This window comes from Aythya ferina, assembly GCF_964211825.1.
Source record: "Aythya ferina genome assembly, contig: HAP1_SCAFFOLD_1142, whole genome shotgun sequence".
In the NCBI taxonomy this organism is placed as follows: domain Eukaryota; kingdom Metazoa; phylum Chordata; class Aves; order Anseriformes; family Anatidae; genus Aythya; species Aythya ferina.
The window spans coordinates 1-24,709 of NW_028180830.1; the positions used below are offsets into that span (position 1 = coordinate 1).

General features: G+C 60.1%; 1 protein-coding gene across 1 annotated transcript; it reads right to left on the reverse strand.

Annotated features, from left to right (window-relative positions):
- Window positions 1–746: 746 nt before the first annotated feature.
- On the reverse strand, window positions 747–23,035 carry LOC311429444 (1-phosphatidylinositol 4,5-bisphosphate phosphodiesterase beta-3-like; the record flags this gene model as incomplete). The annotated part of the gene is made up of 18 exons (XM_084540524.1): window positions 747–782; window positions 998–1,129; window positions 1,620–1,712; window positions 3,673–3,777; window positions 4,938–5,037; window positions 6,172–6,333; window positions 8,433–8,587; window positions 10,090–10,214; window positions 10,970–11,054; window positions 11,843–11,939; window positions 12,658–12,725; window positions 13,908–14,006; window positions 15,089–15,248; window positions 16,717–16,801; window positions 17,856–17,938; window positions 19,677–19,834; window positions 21,446–21,592; window positions 22,852–23,035. Coding segments are annotated over 18 exons (2,074 nt in total), but the record flags the coding sequence as incomplete, so codon positions are not given.
- Window positions 23,036–24,709: the final 1,674 nt, after the last annotated feature.

A 24,709-nucleotide genomic window follows, 5' to 3' on the forward strand; every position in this document is an offset into this window, starting at 1 on the left:
ATAATGGGGGGGATTGGGGGGGGATATGGGGGGGCACAGGGGGGGGGCACAGTCACCGGGGGGGGGCAATGGGGGGATTGGGGGGGCAATGGGGGGGGCTAGGGGGAATTGGGGGGGGATTGGGGGGGGATATGGGGGGATTTGGGGGGGTAATGGGGGGAAAATGGGGGGATATAGGGGGGTTGGGGGGGGCACGGTCACCGAGGGGGGGCAATGGGGGGGTGGGGGGGAATTGGGGGGGGATTGGGGGGTTATGGGGGGAATTGGGGGGAAAATGGGGAAAATGGGGGGTTTGGGGGGCTTGGAGGGGGTTTGGGGGGGCACAGGGGCACGGTCACCGCGGGGGGGGGCAATGGGGGGGCTAGGGGGGAAATTGGGGGGGGATTGGGGGGGTTATGGGGGGATATGGGGGGGGTTGGGGGGTGAATGGGGGGGGAATAGGGGGAATTGGGGGGAATTGGGGGGGCTTTAGGGGGTTGGGGGGGGCACGGGGGCACGGTCACCGAGGGGGGGGCAATGGGGGGGTTGGGGGGCGATTTGGGGGGGTTATGGGGGGATTTGGGTGGGAAAAGGGAGATTTGGGGGTGCAGGAAGGCATTGGGGGGAATTCAGCGGATTTTGGGTGTCCAGGAGCCCCCCCCCCCAAAATATTTGCCCCCCCCCACCCCATGGCAGTGGTAATTTCGCCCCCCCCCAATATTTGGGCTAAAAACCGAGGGTTTGGGGTTTTTTTTCCCCCCCCTTACCTGTCAGGATGCTGGCGATGAGGTCATCCCTCTGCCCTGGGGGGGGGGCACCCAAAAAATTAAAGGGGGGGGGGCACAAAACAGGGGGGACCCCCCCGAGCACCCCCAAATCGAGGGGGGGGGCTGGGGACCCCCCATAAAATAGGTGGGGGATTTGGGGGACCCCCCCCAGAAATAGGTGGGGGATTTGGGGACCCCCCCCAGAAACTGGGGGGGGGGGGGTTGGATTTTTTTTTTGGGGGGGGGGGTACCTGGGCTGGGGACGGGGGGGGGGCGGCCCCGGGACCCCCCGGGGGTTTGGGGGTTCGGGGGGTCGCCGGGGGGGTCGGTGCCGGGGTCCCCCCGTGCCCCCCCCGGGGTCTCGCGGGGTCTCTCCACGCTGTCCCTGGGGGGGGGGGGACAAAAAGGGGGGGGGGTCAGCACCCCAAAATCACAGCGGGAACCCCAACCCCCCCCCAGAACCCCCAAATCCCCCCCAAATCTCCTCCTGCCCCCCCCGGGACCCAAGGACCCCCCCCCAAATTCCGTGCCCCCCCCCGGCCCCCCCAAACCCCCAAATCCTGCCCCCCAACCCCATTTATTCCCCCCTAACCCCCCCCAAATCACCCCCTAACCCCCCCCTTAAGCCCCTCAACCCCCCGCAAATCCCCCCAAACCCCCTCCTGCCCCCCCCCGGGACCCAAAGACCCCCCCCCAAATTCCGTGCCCCCCCCCAACCCAAATTCCTGCCCCCCCCAACCCCCCCGAGCCCCCCTAAACCCCCCCAACCCCCCCCAAATCCCCCCCAAACCCCCTCCTGCCCCCCCCCCGGGACCCAGGGACCCCCCCCCCGGGACCCAAGGACCCCCCCCCCCAAATTCCGTGCCCCCCCCACCTCGCCGTCCCCCATGAGGGCCGCCAGGCGCTTGGCGCGCTGGTCCATGAGGCTGACGTGCTTGATGGGGTTGATCAGGGCCTCGGCGTAATCTGGGGGGGGGCACGGGGGGGGCAAAGGGGTCAGGGGGGGGGACCCCAAAAAGAGGAGACCCCCCCCCAAAAAAAAAACGGGGCCGGAGCGAGGAATAAAGGGGGAAAGGGAACCGAAAGGGGGAGCCCCCCCCAACCTTTGGTAGTGCCCCCCCCCAGTTTAAAATGGGGTCCCCCCTTTATAAAATGACCCCCCCCCAAAAATGGGGACACCCCCCAAAAAGAGGGGAACACCCCAAAAAATGGGGGACACCCCAAAAAATGCCCCCCCCAAAAAAAATGGGGAGCCCCCCCCAAAATGGGGACCCCCTCAAAAATAGGGAGACCCCCCCCAAATGGGAGGAGCCCCCCCCAAAAATGGGGGACACCCCCCCAAAAGAGGGGGACCCCAAAAAACATTAAGTAACCCCAAAATCAATAGGATCACCCCAAAAATCAATAGGATCACCTCCAAAACCAATAGGATCGCCCCCAAAATCAATAGGAACGCCCCCAAAATGGGGATAAATCCCAAGAAGGGGGGGTCCCCAAAAAGAGGGGACCCCAAAAAATACTAGGTACCCCCAAAAATAATAGGATCACCCCCAAAATCAATAGGAACGCCCCCAAAATCAATAGGATCACCCTCAAAATCAATAGGAATGCCCCAAAAATGGGGTTAAATCCCAAGAAGAGGGGGTCCCCAAAAAGAGGGGAGCCCCCCCAAAAGAGGGGGACCCCAAAAAACATTAAGTAACCCCCAAATCAATAGGAACACCCCAAAAATCAATAGGATCGCACCCAAAATCAATAGGATCGCCCCCAAAATAGGGCAAAATCCCCAAAAGAGGGGGTCCCCAAAGAGAGTGAGCCCCCCTAAAATGGGGGGGACCCCAAAAAACATTAGGAAACCCCAAAATTAATAGGATCACCCCCAAAATCTAATAGGATCACCCCCAAAATTAATAGGATCGCCCCCCAAATCAATAGGAACGCCCCCAAAACCGGCTCTAAACCCCCCCGGCCGGACCCCTAAGTGGGGGGGGAAGCCCCCTGGACCCCCCCAGATTTTGGGGGCCCCCCCCCGGTTTTGGGGTACGCACCCTGGTGCCCATGGGGGACGTAGTCGCAGGCCTGGGTGCGCACCAGCAGGGCCGGCAGCCCCAGGGGGCCCCAAAAAGGGGGAAAACCACCCCAAAAAGGGGGACCCCCAAAAGAGGGGAGCCCCCCAAAAATGAAGGGACCCCAAAAAACATTAGGTAACCCCAAAACCAATGGGAACAGTCCCAAAATTAATAGGAACGCCCCCAAAATCAATAGGATCACCTCCAAAACCAATAGGATCACCCCTAAAATCAATAGGAACGCCCCCAAAATCAATAGGAATGCTCCCAAAATGGGGCTAAATCCCACGAAGAGAGGGTCCCCAAAAAGAGGGGACCCCAAAATATACTAGGTACCCCCAAAATTAATAGGATCACCCCCAAAATCAATAGGAACGCCCCCAAAATCAATAGGATCGCACCCAAAATCAATAGGATCGCCCCCAAAATAGGGCAAAATCCCCAAAAGAGGGGGTCCCCAAAAAGAGTGAGTCCCCCTAAAATGGGGGGGACCCCAAAAAACATTAAGTAACCCCAAAATCAATAGGATCACCCCAAAAATCAATAGGATCGCCCCAAAAATCAATAGGATCGCCCCCAAAATAGGGCAAAATCCCAAAAAGAGGGGGTCCCCAAAGAGAGTGAGCCCCCCTAAAATGGGGGGGACCCCAAAAAACATTAGGAAACCCCAAAATTAATAGGATCACCCCCAAAATCTAATAGGATCACCCCCAAAATTAATAGGATCGCCCCCCAAATCAATAGGAACGCCCCCAAAACCGGCTCTAAACCCCCCCGGCCGGACCCCTAAGGGGGGGGGGAAGCCGCCTGGACCCCCCCCAGATTTTGGGGCCCCCCCCCGGTTTTGGGGTACGCACCCTGGTGCCCGTGGGGGACGTAGTCGCAGGCCTGGGTGCGCACCAGCAGGGCCGGCAGCCCCAGGGGCTGGTTGCTCTCGCTGCGCAGGCAGACGTAGTGGTAGCCTGGGGGGGGGACACCCCAAAATTAGGGGGGGACACCCCAAAATCTATTGGGGTGCCCCCCCCCGAATCTAGGGGGCGTCCCCAAATGGCATGGGGCACCCCCTCCCAGCCGGCTCCTTCCTCTGCAGGTGGTGGATTGGGAAATGGGGGGGGGGGAGAGGGGGACCCCAAAAGCTTTGGGGACCCCAATAGTGACCCCAAAAGCTATGGGGACCCCAAAAGCTATGGGGACACCAATAGTGACCCTAAAAGCTATGGGGACCCCAAAATGCTCCTGGGGACCTGAAAATGCCCATGGGGAACCCCACAGTGACCCCAAAATCTATGGGGATCCCAAAAGCTGCGGGGACCCCAAAATGCCTGTGGGGAACCCCATAGTGACCTCAAAAACCTATAAGGACCTCAAAAGCTATGGGGACCCCAAAATGCTCCTGGGGACCCCAAAATGCCTGTGGGGAACCCCACAGTGTCCCCAAAAGCTATGGGGACCCCAAAAGCTAGGGGGACCCCAAAATGCCCATGGGGAACCCCACAGTGACCCCAAAAGTGAAGGGGACCCCAATAGTGACCCCAAAAGCTATGGGGATCCCAAAATGCCCAAGGGGAACCCCACAGTGACCCCAAAACCTATGGGGACCCCAAAAGCTGCAGGGATCCCAAAGTGCCTGTGGGGAACCCCACAGTGACCCCAAAACTTATGGAGACCCCAAAACCTATGGGGACCCTAAAATGCCAGTGGGGAACCCTATAGTGACCCCAAACCCCACAGAGTCCCTTGGGGAGCCCCAAAGCTCCTTGTGGGGACCCCAAAAGCCCCATAGGGACCCCCAGTTCCCTACAGGCACAACCACAGGGACCCCAAAAGCCAATGGGGACCCCAAAAGCCCCACGGGGACCCCAAAAACCCCATGGGGACTCCCAGTTCCCTATAAGGGACATCTCTGTGGATCCTAAACCCCAATGGGACCCCAAAACCCCCCCAGGGACCCCAAAACCCAACGCGGATCCCCAAAACCCCCCAGAGCCCCTTGGGGATGCCTATGGGACCCACAACCTCTTAGGGAGCCCCAAAGCCCCTTGTGGGGACCCCAGAAGACCTGTAGGGACCCTCAAAACCCCTATGGGACCCCAAAACCCCCCCGGGGACCCCAAAAACTCACCGGAGCGCAGGGCGGCCACGGGCAGGACGCGGTGGCCCAGGAAGCGCCCCCCCTCCTCGTAGGCGGCGATGCGCAGCGAGGCCAGCGAGGGCAGCACCACCTGCACCCCAAAAACGCACCCCCATGGCACCCCAAAACAGCGACCCCAAAAACGGGGAGCCAAAAACGGGGACCCAAAAACGGGGAGCCCTGAAATGTGGACCCTAAAACAGGGAGCCTGAAATGGGGACCCCAAAAACGGGGAGCCCAAAACGGGGAGCCCAAAAAAGGGGAGCCCTGAAATGGGGACCCCAAAATGGGGAGCCCTGAAATGGGGACCCCAAAACGAGGAGCCCAAATGGGGAGCCCAAAAATGGGGAGCCTAAAACGGGGACCCCAAAATGGGGACCCTAAAACGGGGATCCCAAACGGGGAGCCCTGAAATGGGGACCCTAAAATGGGACCCCAAAATGGGGACCCTAAAACAGGGAGCCCAAAACAGGGACCCCAAAACTGGGGAGCCCAAATGGGAAGTCTAAAACGGGGACCCCAAAAACGGGGAGCCCAAAATGGGGACCCCAAAAACGGGGAGCCCAAATGGGGAGCCTAAAACGGGGACCCCAAAAACGGGGAGCCCTGAAATGTGGACCCTAAAACGGGGAGCCCGAAATGGGGACCCCAAAACAGGACCCCAAAAATGGGGAGCCCTGAAATGGGGAGTCTGAAATGGGGACCCCAAAAACGGGGAGCCCAAATGGGGACCCCAAAACGGGAACCCCAAAATTGGGACCCTAACATGGGGAGCCCTAAAACGGGAACCCTGAAATGGTCCCCTCCCAGTGACTCCCAGTGCCCCCCAATCCCCTCCCCAGGCCCTCCCAGTACCTTTTCAGTGCCTCCCAGTCCCTCCCAGTGCCCCCCAACCCCCTCCCAGTTCCTCCCAGTACCTCCAAGTCCCCTCCCAGTGCCTCCCAGTCTCCCCCCAGTCCCTTCCCAGTGCCCCTTGTCCCTTCCCAGTCCCTCCCAGTCCCTTCCCAGTGCCCCCCAACCCGCTCCCACTCCCTCCCAGTGCCCCCCAGCCCCCTCCCAGTGCCCCCCAGCCCCCTCCCACTCCCTCCCAGTGCCCCCCAGCCTCCTCCCAGTGCCCCCCAATCCCCTCCCAGTCCCCTCCCACTCCCTCCCAGTGCCCCCCAGCCCCTCCCAGTGCCCCCCAGCCCCCTCCCAGTGCCTCCCAGTCCCTCCCAGTGCCCCCCACCTTGTGGAAGACGAAGGGCTCCTCGTCCCAGACGGGGTTGAAGGCGCTGCCCTGCACCGTGCGGGTGCGGAAGCGGCGCCGGGTGTCCACGGGCAGCCCGAAGACGTCGACCTCCACGTAGGTGCCCACGCGGCGCTCGCTCAGGAACTGCCCCGAAATCACCTGCGGGACCCCAAAACTGCTCGCTGCGCCCCAAAACGGGGCTACGCCACCCCAAAGAACTGCCCGTGTGCCCCAAAAGCTGCCCGCGTGCCCCCAAAATGGGACTACGTGCCTCAAAAACCTGCCTGTGTGACCCAAAAAGGGTTTATGTGGCCCCAAAAACCTGTCTGCATGCCCCAAAACCTGCCTGTGTGACCCTAGGTGCACCAAAATCCTGTCTATGTACCCCAAAACCTGCGTGACCCTAGGTGCGCCAAAATCCTGTCTACATACCCCAAAACCTGCCTGTGCGATCCTAGAATGGGACTATGTGCACCAAAAAACTGCCAGTGTGCCCCAAAACCTGCCTGTGTGACCCTAAAATGGGACTATGTGGCCCCAAAAACCTGTCTGCATGCCCCAAAACCTGCCTGTGTGACAGACACAGGCCTACGCACCCCCAAAAACCTGCCTGTGTGACCCTAAAACAGGACTACGTGCACCAAAATCCTGTCTAAGTGCCCCAAAACCTGCTTGTGTGACACTAAAATGGGCCTATGTACCCCAAAAACCTGTCTACATGCACCAAAAACCTGCCTTTCTGGCCCAAAAAAGGTCTGTGTGACCCTAAAATGGGCCTACATGCACCAAAATCCTCTCTATGTACCCCAAAACCTGCCTTTGTGCCCCAAAAATGGGCCTACGTGCCCCAAAAGCCTGCCTGTGTGCCCCAAAAAGGGCCTACATGCACCAAAATGGGCCTCTGTGCCCCAAAATGGGCCTACATGCCCCAAAACCTGCCTGTGTGACCCTAAAATGAGCCTACATGCCCTGAAAACTTGTCTGTGTGCCCCTAAAAACGGCTTACATATCCCAAAAACCTGTCTACGTACCCCAAAACCTGACTTTGTACCCCAAAAATGGGCCTACGTGCCCCAAAAGGGCATATGTGCCCCAAAATGGGCCTAACTGCCCCCAAACCTGCCTGTGTGCCCCCAAACGGGTCTCTGCGCCCCTCAAAACCTTTTCCATGCACCCCAAAACCACCCCCAGCACCCCCCAAACCCACCCCAGGACCCCAAAACTTGCCCCAGGACCCCAAAACCTTCCCCAGCACCCCCAATCCCACCCTAGGACCCCCCAAAACTTGTCCCAGGACCCCAAAACCTTCCCCAGGATCCCCAAACCTGCCCTGGGATCCCCCCAAAACCTTCCCCAGGACCCCCAAACCCACCCCAGCACCCCCAAAACCCACACCAGAACGCCCCAAAACCAAGCCCCAGCACCCCCAAATGTGCCCTGGGGTCCCCCAAAACCACCCCCAGCACCCCCCAAACCCACCCCAGAACCCCAAAACTTGCGCCAGGACCCCAAAACCTTCTCCAGGACCCCAAAACCTTCCCCAGGACCCCCAAAACCCACCCCAGAACCCCCCAAAACCAAGCCCCAGCACCCCCAAACCTGCCCTGGGATCCCCTAAAACCACCCCCAGCACCCCCCAAACCCACCCCAGGACCCCAAAACCTTCCCCAGCACCCCCAATCCCACCCTAGGACCCCCCAAAACTTGCCCCAGGACCCCAAAACCTTCCCCAGGATCCCCAAACCTGCCCTGGGATCCCCCCAAAACCTTCCCCAGGACCCCCAAACCCACCCCAGCACCCCCAAAACCCACACCAGAACGCCCCAAAACCAAGCCCCAGCACCCCCAAATGTGCCCTGGGGTCCCCCAAAACCACCCCCAGCACCCCCCAAACCCACCCCAGAACCCCAAAACTTGCGCCAGGACCCCAAAACCTTCTCCAGGACCCCAAAACCTTCCCCAGGACCCCCAAAACCCACCCCAGAACCCCCCAAAACCAAGCCCCAGCACCCCCAAACCTGCCCTGGGATCCCCTAAAACCACCCCCAGCACCCTCCAAACCCACCCCAGGACCCCCAAACCCACCCCCAGCACCCCCAAACCTTCCCCAGGACCCCCAAAACCTGCCCTGGGATCCCCCAAACCCACCCCATCACCCCCAATCCCACCCCAGCACCCCCAACCCAGCTCACTTTGGGGCTGCTCACCCCCACCACACCCCCCCCAGGTGGATTTTTTGGGGTGCCCCCCCCCAATACCTGCACTTGTAGGGTGTTGGCCACGATCCCGTCCACCAGGTCCTCGGCGAAGGGGTCGAAGGTTTTGTCGCGGCGCCGCATGAACTCAGGCTTGAGCAGCAACCCGCAGCGGGCGTTGTACTCAAACAGCCCCAGGTTCAGCTGCATCGGCACGTCTGGGGGGGCCGGGGGGGGTAATTAATGCTGGGGGGGGCTCGGGGTTATAGGGCGGGGGCTATGGGGTGGATAGGGGGTGGTTAAAGGTGGTTATAGGGGGTTATAGGTGGTTATGGGGTGGATATAGGGCTCAAACAGCCCCAGGTTCAGCTGCATCGGCACGTCTGGGGGGGCCGGGGGGGGTAATTAATGCTGGGGGGGGCTCGGGGTTATAGGGCGGGGGCTATGGGGTGGATAGGGGGTGGTTAAAGGTGGTTATAGGGGGTTATAGGTGGTTATGGGGTGGATATAGGGCTCAAACAGCCCCAGGTTCAGCTGCATCGGCACGTCTGGGGGGGCCGGGGGGGGTAATTAATGCTGGGGGGGGCTGGGGGTTATAGGGCGGGGGCTATGGGGTGGATATGGGGTGGTTATAGGGGGTTATAGGTGGTTATAGGGTGGTTATAGGTGGTTATAGGGTGGTTATGGGGCTCAAAATGCCCCAGGTTTGGCTGTAGGGGTGAGTCTGGGGGGGCTTGAGGGGGGTAATTAATGCTGGGGGGGGCTCGGGGTTATGGGGTGGGGGCTATGGGGTGGATATGGGGTGGTTAAAGGTGGTTATAGGGGGTTATAGGGTGGTTATGGGGCTCAAAATGCCCCAGGTTTGGCTGTAGGGGTGAGTCTGGGGGGGCCGGGGGGGGTAATTAATGCTGGGGGGGGCTGGGGGTTATAGGGCGGGGGCTATGGGGTGGATAGGGGGTGGTTATAGGGGGTTATAGGTGGTTATAGGGTGGTTATGGGGTGGTTATAGGGCTCAAAAAGCCCCAGGTTTGGCTGCAGGGGCACATATCGGGGGTGCTGGGGGGGCAGGATTAGTGCTGGGGGGGCAGAATTAATCCGGGGAGGGGCACAGGGGATATGGGGTGGTTATAGGGTGGCTATGGGGTGGTTATAGGGTGGCTATGGGGTCGTTATAGATGGTTATGGGGTGGTTATGGGGCTCAAACAGCCCCAGGTTCAGCTGCATCGGCACATCTGGGGGGGCCGGGGGGGGTAATTAATGCTGGGGGGGGCTCGGGGTTATGGGGCGGGGGCTATGGGGTGGCTATGGGGTAACACTAAGGGTCTGTGCTGTGGGGTAGAGCTATGGGGTCTGTACCAAGGGGTAGTGCTATAGGGTAACACTATGGGGTCTGTGCCATGGGGTGGCACTATGAGGTCTGTGCTATGGGGTCTGCTCTATGGGGTCTGCGCTATGGGGTGGCTCTATGGGGTCTGTGCTATGGGGTGGCTCTATGGGGTCTGCACTATGGGGTGGCTCTATGGGGTCTGCTCCATGGGGTGGCTCTATGGGGTCTGTGCTATGGGGTGGCTCTATGGGGTCTGCTCTATGGGGTGGCTCTATGGGGTCTGCTCTATGGGGTGGCTCTATGGGGTCTGCTCCATGGGGTGGCTCTATGGGGTCTGCTCTGTGGGGTGGCTCTATGGGGTTCTGCGTTATGGGGTGGCGCCGGGGTCTGACCGAGGGTCTGGAAGTTGAGGGCGGCCATATGGCAGCCGGCGTTCCAGAAGAGCTGGGGCTGGAAGTTGGAGGAGTCCACGCGGGTGCCCTTGGGGTAGACGCGGCTCAGCTGCCGCTTGTTGTACCTGCGCGTCAAGGGCCACTGCCCCACAGCTGCCCCATAACTGCCCCATAACTGCCCTATAGCTGCCCCACAGCTGCCCCATAACTGCCCCACAACCATCCCATAACCGTCCCATAGCTGCCTCATAACTGTCCCATAACCGCCCCATAACTGCCCCACAACTGCCCCATAGCTGCCCCATAGTCACCCTATAGCTGCCCCACAGCTGCCCCATAACTGCCCCATAACTGCCCTATAGCTGCCCCATAACTGCCCCACAACCATCCCATAACCATCCCATAGCTGCCTCATAACTGTCCCATAACTGCCCCACAGCTGCCCCACAGTCACCCTATAGCTGCCCCACAGCTGCCCCATAACTGCCCTATAGCTGCCCTATATCCCCCCTATTCCCCCCAACTCACCCCAAAACCCCCCAAATCCCCCCTGTTTCTCCCCTATTTCCCCCCTAACTAACCCCAAAACCCCCAAAATTCCACCTATTCCCCCCAAAACTCCCCCTATTCCCCCCCCAAACTCCCCCAAAACCCCCTATTTCTCCCCTATTGCCCCCCTAACACACCCCAAAACCCCCCAAATTCCCCCCATTCACCCCAAATCCCCCCAATTTCCCCCTATTCCCCCCCAACACACCCCAAAACCCCTAAATTCTCCCTATTTCCCTCCTATTTCTCCCCTATTCCCCCCCTAACTCACCCCAAATCCCCCCAAGCCCCCCAAAATGCCCCCCCCATTTTTGGGGTGCCCCGCGGATACTCGACGAACTCGAGGGGGCTCTTGGTGAGCTGCTCCAGCCCCTTGGTCTCCACGAAGGACGACATCTCGAACGCCTTGTCCCGCTCTGGGGGCGACCCCAAACCCGGCGTCACCCCAAATCCCCCCCCAGACACCTCAGAAACCCCAAACCCCATTAAATTCCCCCCAAACCCCATTAAATTCCCCCCAAACCCCATTAATTTCCCCCCAAACCCCATTAATTTCCCCCCAAACCCCATTAAATTTCCCCAAACCCCATTAAATTCCCCCAAAACATCTTAAATTACGCCCAAACCCCATCAGGGATCCCCCCAAAAAAACATTAAATTCCCCCCAAACCCCATTAAATTTCCCCAAACCCCATTAAATTGCCCCAAACCCCATTAAATTCCCCCCAAACCCCATTAATTTCCCCCAAACCCCATCAGGGACCCCAAAACCCCATTAAATTCCCCCAAACCCCACTAAATTCCCCCCAAACCCCATTAAATTGCCACAAACCCCATTAAATTCCCCCCAAACCCCATCAAGGATCCCCCAAATGCCAGCAGGGACCCCAAACCCCCCCTTAAGCCCCCGAAACCCCCTCAAGACCCCCCAAAACCCCCTTTAGACCCCTTTAACCCCCCCCAGCCCCCTCCCCAGCCCCCCAGGACCCCCCCAGGACCCCCCCAGGGACCCCCAGGACCCCCCCAGGACCCCTTTAAGCCCCCCCAAACCCCCTCAAGACCCCCCAAAACCCCCTTTAGACCCCTTTAAACCCCCTTTAACCCCCCCCCAGCCCCCTCCCCAGCCCCCCAGGACCCCCCCAGGCCCCCCAAGGGACCCCCAGGACCCCCCCAGGACCCCCCGGGACCCCCCCGGGCCCCCCACTTTTGGCAGCCTGGAAGGATTTGAACTTGACGGGCTCCACGTATGTCACCAGCGTCGACATCTCCTCGGTGGCCGTCACCTCGCTGCTGGCCGTGCCCTGCGACCCCCCCCCCCCCCCGTCAGCACCCCAAAAAAACCCCAAAGACCCCCCCCAAACCCCCAAAGTCCCCACAAAACCACCAAAGCCCCCCCCAAACCCCAAATCCCCCCAAAACCTCCTCAAAACCCCAAAATACTCCAAAATCCTTCCCCCACCCCAAAACCCCAAAGCCCCCCCAAATCCCACAAAGCCCCCCCAAAACCCCGAATCCCCCCCAAAATCCCCAAAGCCCCCCCAAAAAACCCAAATCCCCCCAAATCCTCCTCAAAACCCCAAAACACCCCAAAATCCTTCCCCCACCCCAAAACCCCAAAGCCCCCCCAAAACCCCCAAATCCCCCCCAAATCCCACAAAGCCCCCCCCAAACCCCAAATCCCCCCAAAACCCCCCAAAGCCCCCCAAAACCCCCCAAAGCCCCCCCAAAAACCCCGTGGAACCCCCAAAACCTCTTAGGACCCCCCCCCCAAAACCCCTAGGACCCCCAAAACGCCCTCTGGGACCCCCCCAAAACCCCCCCAGGCCCCCAAAAAACCCCCAAGATCCCCCTATCCCCCCGGGACCCCCCCAAATCCCCCCAGGACTCCCCCAAACCCCATAAGACCCCCCCCCCAAATTCCCCTAGGACCCCCAAAACCCCCCCAGGACGCCCCCAGACCCCCCCAAATCCCCCCAAAATCCCCTGGGACCCCCCAAAACCCCCCCGGCCCCCCCCCACCTCATCACTCGTCGGCTTCCTCAGCTCGGGCTCTTCCTCCTCCTCTTCCTCGCTCTCGGCTTCGCGATCTGGGGGGGGGGGGACCCAAATTTTGGGGACCCCCCCCCCCCAGACTCAGACGACCCCCCCCCAAATCGTCCCCCCCAGCCCCAGGGCACCCCACACCCCCAAATCTCTGGGTTTGTACCCCAAAATCCCACTTTTGCACCCCAAAATCCCCCTCGGCAGCTGCAGATCTCCCCAAATACCCCAATAATCCCACCCTACACCCCAAAAATCCCTCTTGGTACCCCCAAATCCCACCCTACACCCCAATAATCCCCTTGGGCATCCCCAAATGCCCCCAAAATCCCCCCCAGCACCCCAAATTCCCCCAAACACCCCAATAATCCCACCCCACACCCCAATAATCCCCCAGGACACCCCCAACTCCCACCCAAATCATCCCCCAGCACCCCAAATCCCCCCAAACACCCCAATAATCCCACCCTACACCCCAATAATCCCCCTTGGAATCCCCCAAATCCCCCCCCGGCACCCCAAATCCCCATAAACACCCCAATAATCCCACCCTACACCCCAATAATCCCCATTGGAAACCCCCAAATCCCCCCCTAGCACCCCAAATTCCCCCAAACACCCCAATAATCCCACCCCACACCCCAATAATCCCATCCTACACCCCAATAATCCCACCCCACACCCCAATAATCCCCCTTGGAAACCCCCAAATCCCCCCCTGGCACCCCAAATTCCCCCTAAACACCCCAATAATCCCACCCCACACCCCAATAATCCCCCAGGACACCCCCAAATTCCCTCAAACACCCCAATAATCCCATCCTACACCCCAATAATCCCCCTTGGAAACCCCCAAATCCCCCCCTGGCACCCCAAATTCCCCCTAAACACCCCAATAATCCCATCCTACACCCCAATAATCCCCCAGGACACCCCCAAATTCCCCTAAACACCCCAATAATCCCACCCCACACCCCAATAATCCCCCTTGGAATCCCCCAAATTTCCCCCTGGCACCCCAAATCCCCCAAAACACCCCAATAATCCCACCCTACACCCCAATAATCCCACCCCACACCCCAATAATTCCCCTTGGAAACCCCCAAATCCCCCCCTAGCACCCCAATTTTCCCCAAACACCCCAATAATCCCACCCCACACCCCAATAATCCCACCCCACACCCCAATAATCCCACCCCGGGACCCCCCCAGCCCCCCCAATTCCTCACCGATGGACTTTCGGGGTTCAGCCAATTTGGGGGGCCGCTCGTCCCCATTGGGCACCGGGGGGGGGACCCCACTTTCGGGGGGCTCCCCTGCGGGGGGGGCTGCAGGGGGGAAGCAGTGAGGGGGGGACCCCAAAACCTGGGGGCAGGGGGAGGGCTTTTGGGGTGCAGGAAGGGTTTTGGGGTGGAACACAGGGTTTTGGGGTGCATGGGTGTGTTTTGGGGCAGAATAAGAGGTTTTGAGGTGCGAGGGTGGGGCTTTGGGGTGAAACATAAGGTTTTGGGATGCAGGGCGGTGTTTTGGGGCAGAATATGGGGTTTTAGGATGCAGTGGGGTGTTTTGGGGCAGAATACAAGGTTTTAGGGTACCAGGGTAGGGGATTTGGAGTGAAACACAAGGTTTTGGGGTGCGTGTGGGGTTTTGGGGTGGAACATGAGGTTTTGGGGTGGAATACATTTTGGGGTGCCAGAGCAGGGGTTTTGGGGTAGAATACAAGGTTTGGGGTACATGCAGGGGGGTTGGGGTGGAACACTAATTTTTGGGGTGCCAGGGCAGGTTTTGGGGTCATAACATGAGTTTTTGGGGTAGAACAGGAGGTTTTGGGGCAGAAATGTGAGGTTTTGGGGCACAAAAATCGTGTTTGGGGGCAGAAACATGAGGTTTTGGGGCACAGGAGAGGTTTTGGGGCAGAAACACGAGGTTTTGGGCCACAGGGTGGGGTTTTGGGGTCAGAACATGAGGTTTTGGGACAGAAACATGAGGTCTTGGGGCAGAAACACGAGGTCTTGGGGCTTAGGGTGGGGTTTTGGGGCAGAAAAACGGGGTTTTGGGGCACAGGAGAGGTTTTGGGGCAGAAACACGAGGTTTTGGGCCACAGGGTGGGGTTTTGGGGTCAGAACATGAGGTTTTGGGACAGAAACATGAGGTCTTGGGGCAGAAACACGAGGTCTTGGGGCTTAGGGTGGGGTTTTGGGGCAGAAAAACAGGGTTTTGGGGCACAGGAGAGGTTTTGGGGCAGAAACACAAGGTTTTGGGGCGCGGGCTGGGGTTTTGGGGCAGAAACATGAGGTTTTGGGGCAGAAAAATGGGGTTTGGGGGCAGAAACACGGGGTTTTGGGACGGAAAAACGGGGTTTTGGGGCACAGGAGAGGTTTTGGGGCAGAAACGCAAGGTTTTGGGGTACCGGCGTCGCTGGGGCCGGGCTCGGTGGGGCGGCGCCGGAGGGGTCCGGGTTCGGGGGGTCCCGGGGGTCCCGGGGGGGGGCGCGGGCGCCGCTTTTTGTTCTTGACCAGGATTCGGCCCCGCAGCTCCTCGGGGCTGGGCAGCGGCACCCCCGGCTGCAGCTGGGGGCACCCCGTCACCCCGTCACCCCAAAACCCCACAAACCCCCCAAAACCCCCAAAAACCCAAAACCCCAAAAACCCCAACCCCAAAAACCCCAAAACCCCAAAAACCCCAAAACCCCAAAAACCCCAAAACCCTCAAAAACCCAAAACCCCAAAACCCCAACCCCAAAAAACCCAAAACCCCAAAACCCTCAAAAACCCAAAACCCCAAAACCCCAACCCCAAAAACCCCAAAACCCCAAAACCCTCAAAAACCCAAAACCCCAAAACCCCAACCCCAAAAACCCCAAAACCCCAAAAACCCAAAAAACCCAAAACCCCAAAAACCCCAAAACCACAAAAACCCCAGCCCCAAAACCCTCAAAAACCCAAAACCCCAAAACCCCAACCCCAAAAACCCCAAAACCCCAAAAACCCAAAAAACCCAAAACCCCAAAACCCCAAAAACCCCAAAACCACAAAAACCCCAGCCCCAAAACCCCAAAAACCCCAACCCCAAAACCCCCAAAACCCCCAAACCCCCCAAAACCCCCAAAACCCCAAAAACCCAAAAACCCCAACCCCAAAAACCCCAAAACCCCAAAAACCCCAAAACCCCAAAAACCCCAAAAAGCCCAAAACCCCCAAACCCCAAAAACCCAAAAACCCCCAAAACCCCAAAATGGGCGCCCCAAACCCCAAATCCCCCCCGAGGACCCCCAAGTTCCCCCCAGCACCCCAAATCCCCCCCCAGGACCCCAACCCCCCCCCAAAAACCCCCAAATCCCCCCCCAGGACCCCCAAATCCCCCCCCGACCCCAAATCCCCCCCAAAACCCCCAAATCCCCCCCCAGGACCCCAAAATCCCCCTTCCAAAGCCCCCAAAATCCCCCCCCAGCACCCCAAACCCACCCCCAAATCCCCCAAATCCCCTCCAAAACCCCCAATATCCCCCCCCAGCACCCCAAATCCCCCCAAAAAAACCCCCAAATCCCCCCCCAGCACCCCCAAATCCACCCCCAAGACCCCAAATCCCCCCCCAGGACCCCAAATGCCCCCCCAAAACCCCAAAATCCCCCTCCAGCACCCCAAATCCCCCCCCAAAACCCCAAATCCCCCCCCCAGGACCCCAAACCCACCCCCAAAACCCCCAAATCCCCTCCAAAACCCCCAATATCCCCCCCCAGCACCCCAAAATCCCCCCCAAAAACCCCCCAAATCCCCCCCTAGGACCCCCAAATCCACCCCCCAAGACCCCCAAATCCCCCCCAGGACCCCAAAACCCCCCCCCAAAACCCCAAAATCCCCCCCCAGGACCCCAAACCACTGTCCCCAGACCCCAAATCCACCTCGAAAACCCCCCAAATCCCCTCCAAAACCCCCCAAAACCCCCCCAAAATCCCCCCCCAGGACCCCCAAATCCACCCCCCGAGACCCCAATTCCCCCCCCCCGACCCCAAACCCCCCAAAAACCCCCAAAACTCACGGGGTACTTTTCGAGGGGGTCGATGAGCAGCGCGTCCCCAAAAACGCTGCGGCAGTACTCGGCCATCTTCGCCTGCTGCTTGGCCCTGGGGGGGGGATTTAGGGCCGCTGGGGGGGACCCCAAAAACCCCAAACCACCCCCCCAACCCCCCCGACCCCATTTTGGGGGAAAAAACGGTGTTTTAGGGGGTTGCTGTTTGTTTCTAGGCAGCCCCGATGCATGCGAACTATTGGTTTTGGGGGGGGGGGGGAAATCTGGGGGGGACCCTAAAGGATTTGGGGTGACCCTAAAGATTTGGGGGGACCCTAAAGATTCGGGGAGACCCTATAAGGTTTTTTGGGGGACCCTAAATATTCGGGGGAACACTATAAGGTTTTTGGGGGACCCCACTAGGGTTTTTGGGGAACCCCCCAGGGTTTTTGGGGAACCCCCTCAGGGCTTTTGGGGGACCCTATAAGGGTTTTGGGGGATCCCATAGGGGTTTGGGGGGCTCCATAGGGTTTTGTGGGCCCCCATAGGGCTTTTGGGACCACCCTATAGGGGTTTTGGGGGACCCTATAAAGTTTTTGGGGTCCCCATTGGGGTTTGGGGGGACCCCAAGGGGGTTTGGGGGATCCCATAGGGTTTTTGGGGGATCCCATAGGGTTTTTGGGGAACCCCATAAGGGTTTTGGGGTGACCCCACAGGGTTTTTGGGGGACCCTATAAGGGTTTTGGGGGACCCCATAGGGGTTTGGGGTGACCCCAAGGGGGTTTGGGGGATCCCATAGGGTTTTTGGGGGTCCCCATAGGGGTTTGGGGGGACCCCAAGGGGGTTTGGGGGATCCCATAGGGTTTTTGGGGTGACCCCATAGGGTTTGGGGGGAGCTCATTGGGTTTTTGGGGGACCCCATGCGGGTTTTTGGGACATGGGGGGGTTGGGGCCACCCTATAGGGGTTTTGGGGTGACTCTAAAGGATTTGGGGGGACCCTAAAAGGTTTGGGGGAGAGACCCCAAAAACTTTTAGGATAAAGCTTAGGGGGGATTCGAAGGTCCCCAAAACCTTAAGGGAAGACCCCAAAGATTTGGGGGGGGCCTGAAGGGTTTTGGGGGTGACCCTAAAAGATTTGGGGTGACCCTATAAGATTTGGGGTGCTCACGAGTCCACGTGGTTCTCGAAGGAGAGGATAACGGGGTACGGCGACGTCTTGAAGGCGCTCTCGGCGATGGCCTCGATCACTTCCTACAAAGATTTGGGGTTGGGGGCGACCCCAAAACCTACAACCCCCCCCCAGCATCCCTAATAGGGTCTTGGGATCCCCCCCGTGTGGGTTTTGGGGCGCCTATAGGGGTTTTGGGGTGCCCATGGGGTTTGTGGGTCTCTATGAGGTTTTGGGGTCCCTATGGGATTTTGGGGTCCCTATGGGGTCTGGGGGGGCCCTTTGGGTTTTTGGGGGTCCCTATAGGGTTTTGGGGTTGCCCATGGGGGTTTTGGGATTCCTATAGGGTTTTGGAGGTCCCTATGGGGTTTTGGGGACCCCAAGGAGGTTTTGGGGTGCCTATGGGGTTTTGGAGATCCCTATAGGGTTTTGGGGTTCCTATAGGGTTTTGGGGGTCCCTATGGGGTTTTGGGGGTCCCTATGGGGTTTTGGGGTTCCTATAGGGTTTTGGAGGTCCCTATGGGGTTTTGGGGACCCCATGGGGGTTTTGGGGTTCCTATAGGGTTTTGGAGGTCCCTATGAGGTTTTGCGTTTGCCCATTGGGTTTTGCGGTCGCTATGGGGTTTTGGGGGTGCCCACGGGATTTTGGGGTGTCCACAACAGCAGGGATTGGGTGCTGTGGGTTTGGGGGGTGCTATAGGGTCAGGGTGCATTTTATGGGGTCAGTGTGGGTTTTATGGGGTTTGGGCACTTTGGGGGTCCCTGGGGGTCCCCAAATTTTTTTTTTGGGGTGGGGGGGGGTCTCCTTGAAGGGGATCTCGGTGGTCATGGTGAAGATGTGGGTATGAAGGGCTGGGGATGCTATAGGGTCAGGGTGCATTTTATAGGGTCAGTGTAGGATTTATGGGGTTTGGGCATTTTGGGGCTCCCTGGGGGGGTCGGTGGGTCCCCAATTTTTTTTTTGGGGTGGGGGGGGTCACCTTGAAGGGGATCTCGGGGCTCTTAATGACACCTTAGGTGATGAAGGGATAGGGGTGCTATAGGGTCAGGGTGCATTTTATAGGGTCGCTGTAGGATTTATGGGGTTTGGACACTTTGGGGGTCCCTGGGGGGGTCGGGGGGTCCCCAAATTTTTTGGGGGGGTCCCTTGAAGGGGATCTCGGTGGTCATGGTGAAGATGTGGGTATGAAGGGCTAGGGATGCTATAGGGTCAGGGTGCATTTTATAGGGTCAGTGTAGGATTTATGGGGTTTGGGCACTTTGGGGCTCCCTGGGGGTTCAGGGGGTCCCCAAATTTTTTGGGGGGGGTCACCTTGAAGGGGATCTCGGTGCTCATGGTGAAGATGTGGGTATGAAGAGATAGGGATGCTATAGGGTCAGGCTGCATTTTATAGGGTCGCTGTAGGATTTATGGGGTTTGGGCACTTTGGGGGTCCCTGGGGTCCCCAAATTTTTTTTTTGGGGTGGGGGGGGTCTCCTTGAAGGGGATCTCGGTGGTCATGGTGAAGATGTGGGTATGAAGGGCTGGGGATGCTATAGGATCTGTGTAGGTTTTATAGGGTCGGTGTAGGATTTATGGGGTTTGGGCACTTTGGGGCTCCCTGGGGGGGTCGGTGGGTCCCCAATTTTTTTTTTGGGGTGGGGGGGGTCACCTTGAAGGGGATCTTGGGGCTCTTAATGACACCTTAGGTGATGAAGGGCTGGGGGTGCTATAGGGTCAGGGTGCATTTTATAGGGTCGCTGTAGGATTTATGGGGTTTGGGCACTTTGGGGCTCCCTGGGGGTCCCCAAATTTTTTTTTTTGGGGTGGGGGGGGGTCACCTTGAAGGGGATCTCGGTGGTCATGGTGAAGCCGTGGGTGATGAAGGGCTCCTCGTCGGGGGGGCGCCCCTTCCAGCAGTCCAGCTCGATGCAGCGGCAGCCGCTCAGCAGGACCTGGCGGTACATCTCCACCGACGAGCTGCCCGTCAGCTGCCCCGCTGGGGGGGGGGCACGGGGTCAGGACCCCCCCGCGACCCCCCCAAATTCACCGGGAGACCCCCCCCCAACAGACCTGACCCCCCAAAAAATTTGAGACCCCTCCCCAAAATTATGGGACCCCCCCCAAAGGTGGTGGAGGGGCATCGCCATCAATAAACTGCCCCACTGGGGGGGGGCACGGGGTCAGGACCCCCCCGCGACCCCCCCACATTCACCAGGAGACGCCCCCCCAACAGCCCTGACCACAAAAAAAATTTGGGACCCCTCCCCAAAATTATGGGACCCCCCCCAAAGGTGCTGGGGGTGCATCACCACCGATAAACTGGCCTGCTGGGGGGGGGGCACAGGGTCAGGACCCCCCCGCGCCCCCCCGAAATCCAAGGGGAGACCCCCCCCCAACAGACCTGACCACAAAAAAAATTTGGGACCCCTCCCCAAAATTATAGGACCCCCCCCAAAGGTGCTGGGGGTGCAGTTCCACCAACGAGGTTCCCCACTGGGGGGGGGGCACGGGGTCAGGACCCCCCCGCGACCCCCAGGGAGCCCCCCCAGGGACCCCCACAGGACCCCCCAAATACCCCAGGGACCCCCAAAGCCCCCCAAACCCCCCCAAAATCCCCCTGAATCCCTCCAAAACCCCCCTGAAATCCCCTCCAGCCCCCCCAGGGACCCCCAGGGACCCTCTAAGACCCCCCCCAGACCCCCCAGCCCCCCCCAAATACCCCAGGGACCCCCAAAGCCCCCCAACCCCCCCCCAAACCCCCCAGAAACCCCCCCAAAACCCCCTCCAGCCCCCCCAGGGACCCCCAAAGCCCCCCCAGGGACCCTCTAAGACCCCCCCCAGACCCCCCAGCCCCCCCCAAATACCCCAGGGACCCCCAAAGCCCCCCAAAACCCCCCAAAACCCCCTCCAGCTCCCCCAAGGACCCCCCTAGCCCCCCAAAGCCCCCCCAGGGACCCCCAAAGCCCCCCAAGGGACCCTCTAAGCCCCCCCAGAGACCCTCTAAGACCCCCTCCAGCACCCCCAGGGACCCCCCCAGCCCTCCCCAAATACCCCAGGGACCCCCAAAGCCCCCCAAAACCCCCCAAAACCCCCTAGAAATCCCCCAAAACCCCCTCCAGCTCCCCCAAGGACCCCCCTAGCCCCCCAAAGCCCCCCCAGGGACCCCCAAAGCCCCCCAAGGGACCCTCTAAGCCCCCCCAGAGACCCTCTAAGACCCCCTCCAGCACCCCCAGGGACCCCCCCAGCCCTCCCCAAATACCCCAGGGACCCCCAAAGCCCCCCAAAACCCCCCAAAACCCCCTAGAAATCCCCCAAAACCCCCTCCAGCTCCCCCAAGGACCCCCCTAGCCCCCCCCAAGCTCCCCCAGGGACCCTGTAGGACCCCCCCCAGCCCCCCCAGGGACCCCCCCAACCCCCCCCAAATACCCCAGGGACCCCCAAAGCCCCCCAAACCCCCCCAAAATCCCCCTGAATCCCCCCAAAACCCCCCTGAAACCCCCTCCAGCCCCCCCAGGGACCCTCTGAGACCCCCTCAGGGACCCTCTAAGACCCTGTAGGACCCCCCCCAGCCCCCCCAGGACCCCCAGCCCCCCCCCAATTTGGGTACCGGTGAGGTAGGTGTTGTGGGAGGAGTTGATGAAGTAGCTGGCCAGGGGCTGGCTCATGTCCTGGTGCAGCCCCAGGGTCTCGGGGGGGACGATGCTGTTCTCCTCCCCCCCCAAAAACCGCCCGAAACCCTCCATGGACATCTGGTCTGGGGGGGGGCGCACACAGTGAGACCCCCCCCACTCTCGTTGTTTCATCCCCACCCCACCAAAGAAGCCCCAAAATGATCCGAAAGGTGAAATCTGCCCCAAAAGACAAAGCCCAAACCCCAGAAATCCCAAAGAACACCCCCCCAAAAGACCCCCCCCCCAAAAAGACCCCCCTGGACCCCCCAAGCTCCCTTCCAAGCCCCTCAAGACCCCCCAAAGCCCCCCCAAAACCCCCTTCCAGCCCCTCAGGACCTCCCAGGACCCCTTTAGGGCCCCCCAGGATCCCTTTAGGACCCCCAACCCCCCCCCAGGACCCCTTTAGGACCCCCAAAGCCCCCCAAAACCCCTTCCAGCCCCCCAAGACCGCCCCCAGGCCCCCCCAGAACCCCCCAGGCCCCCTTTAGGCCCCCCAAAGCCCCCCTAAGACCCCTTTAGGACCCCTTTAGGACCCCCAAAGCCCCCCAAGACCCCCCAGCCCCCCCCCCAGGACCCCTTTAGGACCCCTTTAGGACCCCCAAAGCCCCCCAAAACCCCTTCCAGCCCCCCAAGACCGCCCCCAGGCCCCCCCAGAACCCCCCAGGCCCCCTTTAGGCCCCCCAAAGCCCCCCTAAGACCCCTTTAGGACCCCTTTAGGACCCCCAAAGCCCCCAAGACCCCCCAGCCCCCCCGCCCAGGACCCCTTTAGGACCCCTTTAGGACCCCCAAAGCCCCCCCAAACCCCCCATCCATCCCCTCAAGACCCCCCCAGGCCCCCTTTAGGACCCCCAGGCCCCCTTTAGGCCCCCTTTAGGACCCCCCCAGGCCCCCTTTAGGACCCCCCAGGACCCCTTTAGGACCCCCAAACCCCCCATCCATCCCCTCAAGACCCCCCCAGGCCCCCTTTAGGCCCCCTTTAGGACCCCCAGGCCCCCTTTAGGCCCCCTTTAGGCCCCCCAAAGCCCCCCTAAGACCCCTTTAGGACCCCCAACCCCCCCCCAGGCCCCCTTTAGGACCCCCCCAGGCCCCCTTTAGGACCCCCCAGGACCCCTTTAGGACCCCCAAACCCCTCATCCATCCCCTCAAGACCCCCCCAGGCCCCCTTTAGGCCCCCTTTAGGACCCCCAGGCCCCCTTTAGGACCCCCCAGGCCCCCTTTAGGACCCCTTTAGGCCCCCCAAAGCCCCCTAAGACCCCTTTAGGACCCCCCAGGCCCCCTTTAGGCCCCCTTTAGGACCCCCCAGGCCCCCTTTAGGACCCCCCCAGCCCCCCCCCCAGCTCACCCCTGTCCCTGAACTGCCGGTTGGGCTCGTAGCGCTCCACCAGCTGCCGGGCCTGCTGGGGGCTCAGGGGGGGGAACAGCACCTCGTTCAGCCGGGGGTCCCGCTGCCGCGTGTTGACGAACTCCCGGAGCTGCTCCAGGCTGACGTACGGCTTCCCCGCCGCCCCGCTGCCGGACGGGGGGGGTCAGCGAACCCCAAAACCCCCACGGGCACCCCAAAACCCCCGCGGAAAGCCCAGAGCGAAAGGGGACCCCAAAAACCCCATAAAACCCAATAGAACACCCCAAAACCTACAGCGACCCTAGAGCATCATCCAACCCACAGCTAGATTTGGGGGACCCCGCTAGGCAAGATTAGGGTTCAGGGCACCCCAAAACCCCCACGGGCACCCCAAAATCCCCGCGGAAGGCCCAGAGCGAAAGGGGATCCCCAAAACCCCATAAAACCCAATAGAACACCCCAAAACCCCACTGGAAGCCCCACAGTGAAAGGGACCCCAAAAACCCCACAGAAGGCCCAAGGTGAAAGGGGACCCCAAAAACCCCATAAAACCCAATAGAACACCCAAAACCCCACTGGAAGCCCCACAGTGAAAGGGGACCCCAAAACCCCACGGAAGGCCCAAGGTGAAAGGGGATCCCCAAAACCCCATAAAACCCAATAGAACACCCCAAAACCCCCACGGAAAGCCCAGAGTGAAAGGGAACCCCAAAAACCCCATAAAGCACCCCAAAACCTACTGAGACCCTATAGCATCACCCAGCCCATATGGGACCACGACCAGATTTGGGGGACCCCAATGGTCAAAATTGGGGTTCAGAGAACCCCAAAACCCCCCCGGGCACCCCAAAACCCCATAGGACCCCAAAACCCTATAAGACCCTATAAAGCACCCCAAAACCTACACCGACTCTATAACATCACCTTTCCCTTATGGCAACTCAACCAATTTTGGGGACCCCCCATGGCCAAAATTGGGGTCTCAGGGGTACCCCAAAAACCTCAGGACACCCCAAAACCCCATAGGACCCCAAAATCCTATAAAACCCTACAAAGCACCCCAAAACCCCCAACGACCCCATAACCTCACCCAACCCATACAGCCCCACGACCACTTTTGGGGTCCCCCAAAATCCCAAATCTGGATGCAGGGGGGTCCCCGAGACCCCTAACCTCCCCCCAAACCCTATAGTGCTCCCCCCAGCCCCCCAAAAAACCCCAATTGAAAAGGGGACCCCAAAACCCCAACAACCCCATAGGCTCATCCAACCCATATGGGACCACGCCCAATTTTGGGGACCCCCCATGGCCAAAATTGGGGTCTCAGGGGTACCCCAAAATCCCATAGGACCCCCAAAACCCCATAAGACCCCCAAAACCCTATAAGACCCTATAAAGTACCCCAAATCCCACAATAACCCCACAGCATCACCCAACACTTATAGCAACTTGACCAGTTTTGGGGACCCCCCACGGCCAAAATTGGGGTCTCAGGGGTACACCAAAATCCCATAGGACCCCCAAAACCCCATAGGACCCCAAAACCCTATAAGACCCTATAAAATACCCCAAAACCTACACCGACCCTATAACATCACCCTTCCCTTATGGCAACTCAACCAATTTTGGGGACCCCCCACGGCCAAAATTGGGGTCTCAGGGGTACCCCAAAACCCCATAGGACCCCAAAATCCTATAAAACCCTACAAAGCACCCCAAAACCCTATAAGACCCCATAACCTCACCCAACCCATACAGCCCCACGACCGCTTTTGGGGTCCCCCGAAATCCCAAATCTGGACGCGGGGGGGCCCCCCCGAGACCCCTAACCCCCCCCAAACCCTATAGGGCCCCCCCC